The 12,621-nt window shown below is 39.0% G+C and overlaps 1 protein-coding gene across 2 annotated transcripts in view; it reads left to right on the forward strand.

The window, feature by feature from the left end:
• Positions 1–12,215, forward strand: part of LOC115902922 (bifunctional heparan sulfate N-deacetylase/N-sulfotransferase 3) — a 52,271-nt gene extending 40,056 nt beyond the window's left edge. Inside the window, exons 8-14 of one of the 2 annotated variants that reach the window (XM_030946878.1) lie at positions 1,083–1,179; positions 2,025–2,148; positions 5,010–5,184; positions 5,547–5,717; positions 6,785–6,894; positions 7,345–7,447; positions 8,631–12,215. In XM_030946878.1, the coding sequence (XP_030802738.1) occupies positions 1,083–1,179; positions 2,025–2,148; positions 5,010–5,184; positions 5,547–5,717; positions 6,785–6,894; positions 7,345–7,447; positions 8,631–8,750 (900 nt within the window). In that variant the 3' untranslated portion in view covers positions 8,751–12,215. Of the gene's footprint in view, positions 1–1,082; positions 1,180–2,024; positions 2,149–5,009; positions 5,185–5,546; positions 5,718–6,784; positions 6,895–7,344; positions 7,448–8,630 lie in introns of those variants that run through there. The other variant, XM_030946879.1, reaches the window with a different exon arrangement.
• Positions 12,216–12,621: the final 406 nt, after the last annotated feature.

Below are 12,621 nucleotides of genomic sequence, written 5' to 3' on the forward strand. Positions count from 1 at the left end.
ATTAGCCCAGTGGAAATAGATGAGATAATCAGAAGTTATTCACAATAGGTTGGGAACTGCCCAAGGAAGAAATTTGTCAAGAAGCTGTAGATACCTGAGTCCTGACAGTGATAATATTAACCCAAATAAAATCCTATTAAGGTGGCTTGGTGGAAATACTCTAAGGAGCAAACTTTACTGAATCAAACATAAAAATGTATTTAAGCTTGCTTACTAAAATGTTTTCCAGTGTTGAATATTGAATTGCCAACTTAGGGTCTGAGATTGCAAATTTGTACTTACATATGCATCTTGAAATTCATGCTGGTTTTGAATAAAACATTGAACTAGAGGGGGAAATGTCAAGGATTTTGCATAATACTGAGAATAATTTTTAAAATGGAAATTAGCCTGTAGCCAAATTACTTGGAAAATTGTAATTACCTGGAATTGTAATTATAAAAAAGACATTTTTAAGTTACAGTGACTAAGACGTACTGTATGTGGTGCATTTTGTCCATAATTGATGCGATTTTGAATACAGACATATATTCTTAAAGCCTTAGAGGGGTACATGAAGATAATTCTCTTCATCTCAGTGCAGTGTTGCCAAACAACAGTGTCAAAAATTGTTTGTGAGTAGCACTTCCAGAACAAATTTAAACTCATTCAATTGTGAAGCAGCAAAGATTAAAGATTAATATTAGGTACCGATTTGAAATGGAAGATCAGAATATGTATTTGTGAATAGAAAGCCTTAAATCATAGTCAGCTTACTCTTTTAGTTTTAAAATGCAGCATATATAGTGTGGTAGCTGTTACAGGAATGGGGCAACTATATATGTGTAGGATATATTTCTTCAACATGTTTCTCCTTAAAAAAAATTCCAGACTCTTAAGCAAATCAGGTTCTGACCTGGTTACATTGGAAATAGCATTCAGAATTGCTGGAATAGTTCTGGAATGCATTGGTTCTCAGTCATAAGGAAAAATAATAATTTCTGTTAAGAATATTTGTACATGGGTGAAAAATAGGTAATTTATATATGAACCTTTTCAGATGTGATTACCAATGAAATTCTGAGTTTTCTTCTCTGTTTTAGAACCCCTGTGATGACAAACGGCACAAAGATATCTGGTCTAAGGAAAAAACCTGTGACCGGTTACCAAAATTCTTGGTTGTGGGACCCCAGAAAACTGGTGAGATTTTCTTTTATTACAACAAGATAGGCTGTAAGTTCAAATGCATCAAACAATTAACCACTGCTGACTCAGGCTGCTGTGTAGAGATCTTGATCATCCAAGAGCATTTTTTTATTTTTGGATACCATGCAAATATAGCTTAAATCATGTAAATTAGAACAGCAGTCAGTACACATTGAAAATGCAGAGTTCAGGTGTGTGACAGTTTTTTTGTGTGTGTCATTTATGCCAAAATGAGTAAACTTTGATAAAGAGGTGAACAAGACAGACAAGCTCTTGTCAAAGTGGAAGAGGGAAAAGGACAGGACAGAGACATCTTTCAAATGGGTTGGATTCTGAATTGCAAGTTCTTGTGTGTGTCTTGTTTATAGAATATTTTTATTTCTTGGCATTTTTTTCAAGTCAAGAAGTTCCTAATGGGCAGTTTTAATTACAAGATTGGACTAGTCTATGGTTACTCAATGGTTATTTTTCTTCTCTGTAATCAGGAAATTGCAAAATTACTTTCATCTTCACCAATCCCCAAAAGCTACTGAATGCAACATTTTAAAATCATTTTTGTGACAGTCTCATATACATAAATAATTATTTTTTAAAACACAACTATTTTAATTTGGAAAAATAAATTTCAACACTGGTACTTCAGTTGTCTTTATTGACTAGTTACAGTTCTTTAAATGTCCTAATTCTAAAAGCTCAGAAAGTGCAGGATCTTAGGTGACATAAATCGACATCCCCTCAGTGAAGTGAAATGGAATAAAGCTGATTTAGTCCCATCTGCAGGCCAAAAAATACGTGTGTGTTTTTTAATTTTAAATCTTGGACTTTTATCCTATTTGCAGGTACTACAGCCTTGTATTTGTTCCTGATCATGCATCCTTCCATCATTAGTAACTCCCCCAGCCCAAAAACCTTTGAGGAGGTACAGTTCTTTAATAGAAATAACTACCACAGGGGGATTGATTGGTAAGATGGGTTATTAGTATAAATATAAAAGTTTATATATTGTGAACAATAGAAAAATGACATTACTGTTGGTAATGGTAACTGTGCATATATAAAGTGAGATAAGAATTAACCTTCAGTGTCTTTCTGAAATGAGAAATAAATGCAAGTGAATAATGATCTTACTACAGAATATCTTAAATGCACTAACTTTTGTGAGGCTTTCTTGTAAATATCTAGATATGAATATGTGCAGAGCAGTAACAAAATAACATATTTCTTGTTACACATGCCTTTGAAAGTGGGATAGTAATGGTTGGTAGTTGGATATATGGACACAAAAGTTATGTTCCTGCTGGAAATCTTATTTCTTAAGAGAAAAACAAAGATACAATCAGGAAGAGGCATTTCTTTCTTTAAATAGAATATAGCAGTAGCAATAATGTAAATAATAAAAAATGGGGGCAGGGAAAGCCTCTCAAAATGTTCTTTAAAAAAGATCAGGTAATTGGAGAATGTGTCTGTGTGGGTCAGTAAGTGGTGCTGAGACAGAGCCTGTGTCCCTGCTGCCTCGTTCACTGTGGCTCCCTGGGAGTCACCAGGCACAGGTGCACCTGAAGGTCATTCCTGATTCCTCTGTTTTCCCCAGGTGCTGCACTGTAGAGCACTGCAGCATGAAAGCTGCTGACATGCTGTAGCAGCTGGGGAGCACCAGTGAAGGATTATTGATTTCTTGTCCTGTTTCTTTATTTTGCCCCCAGTTTAAGGGAGAATACTTTTATTGCCTTTGACTCTGTATTCATCCATAAAATGAGCAGGGTGAAGGCTGTTCTGTGCTCTCAGTGCAGACACATCAGATGCAGTTTGTTTGCACACCACTCGTGTTCCCAGAGGTGTAATTGCTGTGGCACATTCTCACTGGGAAGGGTGCTGAGTCAGCTCTTGTGCCAGTGGAGAGGTGCTGGATGAATGAATGAGTGAGTGGCACTGGGAAATGGCTGCTGAGGCATTGGCAGCCAGTGAGGAGGACGTGCAGGCGAGGCAGAGCAGCTCCATGCTGATGGAGCAGCCCAAGTACAGCAAGCCTGTTCTTCCACAAAATCCATGTTTTCATGTTGCTGGAAAACTACTGTGCTGCTTCTCTCTTTCCTCCTGCCTTATCTGCTTCCCTAAGGTGCAGGTACAATTTGGCTGCCACATACATGTTCAGATTACCTTCATCTTAATCTGGCTCTGTGTGTAAAGCCCACAGTGGTCAGCCTGTCTAAACCAGGCACATCCCTTGGACAGGTTCTCACCACAGCACCCCCTCTGTGCCCCACCACCCCTGCCAGGTTCCCACAGTTAAGTCTCAGATCCTCAGAACTCCCTCTTGGTGTAGTTGCCTAATTGTTAGATTTGCATTCTGACTGCCTGGCAGATCTCTCAGACCACCTAGTCTGATAGTGTGCTTCAATGATAGCTTGTAATGAGCTTCTTTGTAATTAGATACAAGGGCTCTCCTCATTAGTCCATTAATTGGCTGGTATTCCTGCAAGAATCGCAAATAGCAATCAGTTCAATTTTGTTTACGGTTGTGGAGATAGAGCTTTGTCCCTGAGCTGCCTCCTAGTCTTTGTCCAAGGATGGATTTAGAGCAGGGCCAACTACAGAAGCAGAAGAGGATTCTTTTAGCCCTCAGAAGCTCAGTATTGCCCTTTTGAAAGCTGTGTAGGTGTAAATTGTAGGCTTCCAACAGACATGACAGAATAGTAAGATAAGAACTGACAGATAACAACTTCTTGCTGTCGTTGAAATGCAGAAGTCTAAACTTCTAAGAAGTTCTTAAAAAACTTCTAAGGAGTTCTAAGAAGTCTAAATTTCTATGTCTAGACTTCTAAGAAGTCTAAACAGTCCTGCATTTCTTTATGTAAGCTTTGTTACAGGTTTCTTGGGCAAGTTTCCCTAAAGCCTTCTCAGCTTCATCATTCTCATCAAATCAGCCCTAACACTTCTGGGAAATAAAAGTCCACTGACTTCAGTGGTTACAATTTCAGAGCCAACAAGAGCCCATCATTTGTATTGGAAGTGGCTCATTTGTATGAACAGAGCAAAGTCTAAGCACTGGAGGAAATCTCGGTCTTTAAGCATAGTCTTCAGAAGAGGCTGTTTAAATAACATTTATTTTCTCCGTACAGGTTAACTGAAAAGTCAAGATGGCCAAAATTTCCAATTTATTGTTTTCCCCAGCAATAACAAGAAGTGATCTGAGGGCCAGGGATAGAGAAGTCCTTGGATGACAAGGCAATTGCAGGAATTTAACTACAGCTTCATAACAGATGAGGAAAGCTCACAAAAAACCCTAAAACAACTACAACCCAAATTTCCCCCAAAATATGACTCACATAAAAATAAGTGAATTCTGTCACTGCCCAGAAATCTTTTACTTGATGAAGCTGTGGGGGATTGTTTCAGTGCACCTTCCCATATAAACAGCCTCTTCTCAGTGAAAGCATCTGATTGATACTAAGTAGCTTTTTCTTACAGTATTGCAGTTCAGTTGATGTCAGCAAAAGGCCAAATTTGGAAAACTCAATTCCTACTTTAGATTTCAGCAGTTTGTTCTGACTGAAAAGTGAGAACTCGTGAATTTTAAATACATAAATACTGTAACGATTTTTATCCAGTTGAAAAAAAAACTGTAATGTCTAGTTACATTTAGTGAGAAGGAGGCTAGTACCAAGTAAAATATGGTCAAAGATACAATGTAAGCTTTGGTTTGCTTTCTTTTTTTTTGCACTTAGGCTTTTATTTTAATTGAGTATAGAATAAAGTATGCTTAACAGATTTATCAGCCTTTGTGTGATTTTTAAGTAATTCTGAGGATGATGTTGCTTTCCCAGGTACATGGATTTCTTTCCAACTCCTTCTAATGTCACCACTGACTTCCTCTTTGAGAAGAGTGCCAACTATTTCCATTCTGAGGAAGCTCCCAAGAGAGCTGCTTCCCTCATCCCCAAGGCCAAAATCATCACCATCCTCATTGACCCGTCGGACCGCGCCTACTCCTGGTACCAGGTGTGCACTTGGGAGAACATGGGCAGGCTCCAGGCCAGGTTTCCACCCTGAATCCTCTCAGGATATATCCCTATAGTCAGTGAGCATCTGTGATCACCCATGGGTTATGTGTCATATTTTAAGGGTTAAAACACCAGTAACCACTTCTTCAAGTTATCTGTGATGCAAGCATGTAAAAATGATTACTTAGTTAATTAATGCAATCAGCACATACAGAAATTAGTATATAGACGCAGTTATATAGTTAATGCTCAAAATACAGGATAGGCTAAGAAATTTTTGTCAGTAAGAGCGGCCAGTTTTGCCTTGTTTCCCCAGCTTTTGTGATCTGTAAAGTTCCAGCAATGTCACTTCTTTTACAGCATCAGCGATCCCACGAAGACCCCGCAGCTCTGAAATTCAGCTTCTATCAGGTGATCACAGCTGGCCCTCGAGCCCCCTCTGAGCTCAGAGCTCTGCAGAAGAGATGCCTGGCACCTGGATGGTATGCTACCCACATTGAGAGATGGCTCACTTACTTCCCACCTTACCAGGTGAACAAGACTCTTGTCATCCTCATCCTCTCTCTCACTCTCACTGTCTCTGTCTCTCTCTCTCTCTGTATATATATATATATATGTATATGTATATGTATGTGTGTATATATATATGCTGTCCTTAAAGTTTACCTTTGTAAAAGTCTTGCCTACAGACTGCTGATCTCCAGGATATTCTCCAAATCATTACCCTCCTTCTGACCCCGTGTAAGGTCAAGCTTCAAAAGATGCACATCCTAAGCCCTGAGTGTCATGTGATAACAGCAGACCAGGCAGACACTATCACATGATTGCTATCTTCTTGGGGATTTATTTCTGGAATGGAATTTTGTGACATTGGCAGCGTGTCTGGCACTGCTCCCCACCCAACAGTTAGAGGGAGGTTGGCTGCAATCCCAACCTTCTGTTTATCCAGGGCTCTTGTAGCTGAGACAAGTTGGCTGGAGTCTGCACCTTCTGTTTCCCCAGAGTGTGCCAAGGAAGCTCTGATGCATCTAGCTGCTGTTATTCCCTACATACTCTCTTTTCAGCCAGCCTTGTATATCTCTTCATGAGTTGCACGATGCTGTAATATCCTGACTCTTGAATGAAATTCTCCTCATTATGTTTTCATTAGCTTTTCTCCACAAGTAACCCATGAATATTGAATAATATGCATTGCCATGCAGATTTTTGCCAGATTTTATGTCCCACAGTGATAGTGAAGAATCAGCCCTGATGGCCTTATGTTTTATCTGGAAAAATAGTAGCCATTAATATAATTTTTTCTTGGCTGGGCCAATCTCTGTGACTTTCCTGACAGTATTTCTTATCTTTCTAGATCCTTCACTGCTATTTCTCTGTTGTCACAACAGCTGCCAATGCAATATAATTTCAAATTTAATTAAAATGCTATTTACCCTGCTCCCAGATCATTAATGATGATGACAATTAAGAATGGGCCCATTATTGTTCCCTGGGGCAGTATCCTTCATATGATGGAGTTTTACAGAGGTGGAAGTTTCAGTTGCAAGCCTGAAATAATGAATTTCAATTTAAACCTCCATTTATTTTCTCTGTTGTAGTTGCTGATTATTGATGGACAGCAGCTGAGAACTGACCCATCTACTGTAATGGATGAAGTACAGAAGTTTCTGGGAGTCTCTCCTCATTATAATTACTCTGAAGCCCTAACGTGAGTTAATCAGTTCATCATTTTCACTTGTTCCTACATTCCTAAAATACCAGCTAGCCTGTAAGTCAGCTCACTGCAGAACAAAGCCCTTCATAGTTCCTTGAGCTGTCAGTAGGGTGAATTGTTCAGAACACAGTTTGGGGTTAAATGTTCTGTGCATCATTCACTGAGCCACTTGGCTGTAACAGAAGTAGAGCTCTGACAGACAAAGTGCTGCTTTGTGAGAATTGCATATGAATTTTCCAATGGATCAAAATGAGTTTTACTTCCATAAGTGGAACATGAAATGCTGATTTGCAGAAACAGAAAGAAAATAGAATAATTTATTTTTGGCATTAGCTGAAAAACAGATTCAGTTATATCAGTCAGGAATGTAACATCCAGTCCTTTGGATTCTGACTCCTAGATTTGATTACGCACAAATTTTGCACTGCACAATGTTTGTTTCAGGTTCGATTCTCATAAAGGATTCTGGTGTCAGCTCTTGGAAGAAGGAAAAACCAAGTGTCTTGGAAAGAGCAAAGGCAGAAAGTACCCTCCTATGGATTCTGAGGTAAAGCATGCTGGTCATTGGCATTGTACAGGAATTCAGTTGGCACATACAGGACATGACACAAGCAAAATCATGAGAAGGGAGAAAAGACAAAATAAAGTAGAAGTTAGTTATTTGGCCACCTTTCCCTACAAAGAAAATGTTTTAGGTGGCTGTGGGCTGCACAGACGTTCAGTTCTTTATTTCAAATGTGAAGATGAAGTCATTAAACAACAACAGCAACGAAACCCCCCCACAAATTGTAAAACTTGGCACCCATTAGAAAACTAAATCTGCTGCTCCTGAAGTCCTGTCCCCTTTACCTTATGGACTTAAGCAGCAGAAGTTCCACAGTGCAAGTTTCTATCATCAGATAGGTGTATTTGTGTGGTCCCTTGTCTATGAGCCTAGTTAGACTGTGACAGGTAATGGAGGCACTCCTATAATCCAGTTTTCAGAGGGGTTAGGTTCTGTTTCTATGAATTTTAAAATTACCTTCCCCAGACAAATGCTCAAATGGGGAAATTTCCGTCAGATCAAATGCTGCAGTCTGTACCCAAGGGCAGTTCAGTCTCCTGTTCTAGCTCTAACTTCCATGTTGATTCTGTCTTGCACTGCCATTTCATTTAGCCTGGCTAAAATGCGAATAAAACCCTTCAGTTTGAACAGCAGTAAGAATTAATGTACCAAGGACGTTCTCCTCACAGTACTTAAATTATAAATAACTTCACATCAGTAGAGTCGTACAAATACAAAACCATGGGGTGAAAAGGATTTTAGTCAGAGGTAAGACAAGACTGTGTTTGTGCAAACTCTTGTCTTTTTCAACTCTAAATGATTCTGAAAGTGGGGGTTGCTAACTGATACAAGTCTACATAAAAAGATATTTTAGTAGCTGTTATTTCAATCACACTGTAATATTAGTATCTCCATCATATTCAGTATGATTCCAAATGTACAAAACTAAGAAGAGTAGAATTCAATTCTGCTTTGACTTTGATGTTCATTTTGAACAACCTTTGTTTCCCTTGAAATTACCTTTCAGAGTTCAGCTCCTTGCATGCAGTAGGTAGCACAAAACAACATAAATTGCTTAAAGGAAGTAAAGTTTTCACACAGGTCAAACCAACTTTGAAACCTCAAATTCACATCAACTGCAGTACAGTGTTTTATTAAATAAAACCTCTACTTTTGTACCCCTCAGTGCAGGGCCTTTCTGTCGAGCTACTACAGAGATCACAACGTGGAACTGTCAAAACTCCTCCACAAACTGGGACAACCCCTGCCATCGTGGCTGAGACAGGAACTACAGAAAGTGAGATAGCATTGGAAAAGAGCTTTTTGAAATCTCCTTCTACACTTCAGCTGTCATACCTGAACTTTCCAGTGGCTACCAGAAGGTCTTGTAAGATATACCTCTTCAAAAAAGTGTAAAGGATAGAAATGATTTCCATATGCTGGCATGTGGATTGTAAAAATACATGTGTTCCTTAGAGCTCTGGTGGGCCAAATCTTTCTCATAAACATTTCTGGGCCTGTGGACTTGTGGACTAGTGTGCACATATGTGGGAGTTATTTACAGCTGGTATAAGCGTCAGAGATACATGACCTGTCCGATTTCACAGTAAATAGTCACATTTTTATACATCAGTTTTAAAGTATTGTGTCTCATGTAGGTTTTGTAGCCCTTTGTTGGACCACTGGCAGTTTTTCTTAGGATTTGATTATTGTGTTGCATAGGATAAGATGATGAAATGTAGCACAAAATGCCCAGAGTACTTCTGCCTTTGGAATCAGCTTGCTAATGCCCAAAGTGTGTGCAAACACTGGGGAGCAGTACAGTTATCACCTATCATTTAGCTGTGCATGGCAACAAATGCACCCAGCAACATCTGCAATCCACCACAGGAGTAGAAAGAAAACCACAAAGAAGCCAAAACAGAGCCTGTGATTATATCTGGTAACAACAAACCCTCACAGTGTGGGAAAGGCCTTTGTAGTTCAAATGTCTGATTTTGTAGTGACTGAGATGTGAATTATCTGAGCAGAAATGAGATTGGAATGTGAAGCACACAAGTTGCAGTATTACACTTAAACTGTTGTGACCCAAACTGGAGCAGTGCAAGGAAGAGGCTTTCACCCCTGGTTCTGTGAGCAGCCAGATCCAAGCATTGCACTCTGGGCTTACATTGCTCCGAGTCACTGAAATGAATTAAAAACTCCTAAAAAGCAGTGTCAGATCCTTACTTTAATTACCTTAATTTGCATCACTATTTTTTCCTTAATTTATTTGTAAATTTAACCTATGCTTTTCCCCCCTCAACCTCATAAAAATTGTAGCATCTTTCTGCAACCTTCAGATGACATCAGCTGCAAAAATGACCAGATTTCCAGATGAAAATACCAGTTCTGTTCCCGGATACATTAAACACGTTTGGTATTAAATATTAGGAATAAGCTTTAGAGGGGTCAAAAATAAACACCAATTTTCTACCATGTGTAATCATGGTAGAAAATTACACTCAAATCATGGGAAAACACAAATATCCGCCCTTGCAGGCAGATATTTGTGACAGTTCTCAACGATACATCTCTCAATGCGTCAGTTTAGATGTGAGATCAAGTCTAATCAATAGTGCTTAGCAGTTGAGAAAGATCATTGGGAACTTCAGCTAAGTGTGGCCTTAATGCTCCTCACAGAACTTGGGCTCTGAGCGTTTCTAAAGGCATGAAGAGTTAGCGAAAACAAAAAGAACCACAGTACTAAATGCAAGGCTTTATACAGGAGCTCTGTAATGTCTTCATCATTTGTTTCAGGGTGAATATTTAAAAACATGCATCAGATGGTGGAAAAACTTCCTATGTCTCAGTGCTGTTTTACGACATTTATGTAATCATGCAATTTAACATTCAAGGTAATGGAATGGAAACCAGTCTGTTATTCCCTAAATAGAAAACAGATGTTGAGATCCTTACTGTACCTCTAACTGGTAATCTTTATTATTTATTGATTTTTGTCTATGTAATACGTGGTTTTGATAGGCTTGTAAAGAAAAAAACCTAGACAGATTTGCTGTATATAACAATATTCTTTACACAGCACATTTTTGCTAAGGGAATATGCATGATTAAGGATGAGGAACTACTAGAGTAGACATTTTTTAAGATGAACATTTCTATTATTTATTAGAATGAGAATTTCATTTCACTTTAAATATTCAGTCATATGGATTTGTCTCAAAAGCTGATTTGTCTTAAAGTACTTCTTATTTGGTAAAAGAAACACTCTGGATTCTGAACATCTGTAAAAGCAAAAGCTCTGCATGCTACGGACTGCTCATGCCTCCTGCAAGCATCCACATAGATTTGTTACAGTTCAGTTGAATAACTGGAGAAAATACCTGGGGTTTTCATCCTGTCATGATTGATTTTACTCTTGAGACAACCTGCTGTAACATCACTCAAATGTTTTAGAAATGCAGGGATTGCACAAAGCTCCTGTTGTGCATTGCTGCCTCAGTTCTCCACATTCTTCAGTGAAACAGTGTTATAAAATAGAGTAAAATGGGAAAAAACCTTAGGCACTGTCAAGGGCCTGATGTTTTCAGGGTGAGAACACAGACTGAGTGCCTCCTACATGCAGAAGGAATGGCCTTCAGCATCATTCCTAGTTCATTATTTGTTTTAAAGAATTCCCTCTCTGTCTTCTTGCCCTGGGAAAGCAAGGCCCTGATAGATTGAGAATGAGTGGGCAGTCAAGGACAGAGTGGTGACATTGGTCACATTGTCCCCTGGGGAATTTTACAGCCCATCTGTGGTCACCATGAGCTACTGGCACAATAAATCCTCCACATGCATGGCCTCGGCCTTGGGTGGATTATTAGCTGTTTGTAAAAGGATGGTATGAAGCCATGGGGGGTTTTATTCCAGGACTGTTCTATTGAAATGTGTTCTTACATTTAACAGGAGCCTTTAAAAAGCACTGGTAACATGCAGCCAGCTTGGTGGAGGAGGAGGCTGAGGCTGAGCACAGCATGCAGCCAGCAGCTGGGTGTGTGTCAGGGGATGCACCTGAGCACAGGGGAGTAACCAGGTCACACCACACCAGTTACCTGTCAAAGTGTAACCTCTTCTGTTCACAGCTTACCTGCAATCAGTGTTTGATTTCCAGAAGTACACCATCAGTATTAATACTCTTTAAAAAGCAGGTTTGTTACAACAAATCTGTTTGCTAGTCTAAGTCAGATGTTTCCTTGTGGCTGGTAACAGAGTCGTGGTTCCTGTTCCCCCATAGGTAACTGCACAAGCCATTTCTTCAACAACTGCTTGATTTTGTGAGTTTCATCTTCGTTTTCATAAACATGACTCTGAAATTTGCTTTATGTGGGCATCAGTGCCATTAAAAAACAATGTGTGGTTCTGAGCAGATATTGACCATTTGGGGGTGTAAACACAGAGCCTGATAAGAAATCACCTAATTATTTGAGCTAACATTCCTGAGAATACTGTGACATTTTCCCAGTTCTACTTGTGCAGAAAGAATGAGTTTAGATGATTTGCAGACTATCTTGTACAGAATACCCTTTTTCATTGCTTAAAAATGTGAAACTTCCTCAGGAAGAAATTAAATAGATATTTCAATGTTTATAGATGTAATACTCTTGTCATTCACATTGAATGAAAATTGCTGGAAACATTTTTCTCAGAGTTTTTTTTTAAATAAAAAATAGATATTATTCTGATAGTGGCATGGTATTTGAAGTGCAACAATAAACTCTGATAAGAAAATGTAGTGCTGTGTGGAAGTGACTTTCATGTTCACAAAGTTGTCCTTTTCCAGGTTGGTTAGCAGCCATTGCAGCTTGACACTGAGCTCTAACACGGTCCAGTAGCACAGGAGCAGCATGAGATGTTTTCAGAAATGAAAAATACTGCTTACTCTTGCTGTGAGTGAATATTGCTGCTTTATGCAGCTGCTTGTTTTACTGCCTTTGCTTCCTGCTTACTTTTTATTTCTTGTGCCAGCACTTGCTAATGCGCTGGAGAAACATCTCCAGAGTTTGCTTTCTTTAAGATAACAACGAAAATGTATTCAAATCATTTGCCTTGGGGATTCAATAGTTGTGCCAATGCATCAGCCTACAAAAACATGAGAAAAGCTTTCTTTGGAGAAACCTCTGAAGATGGTATGAATG

This window comes from Camarhynchus parvulus, chromosome 4 (genome assembly GCF_901933205.1).
Source record: "Camarhynchus parvulus chromosome 4, STF_HiC, whole genome shotgun sequence".
Taxonomy (NCBI): domain Eukaryota; kingdom Metazoa; phylum Chordata; class Aves; order Passeriformes; family Thraupidae; genus Camarhynchus; species Camarhynchus parvulus.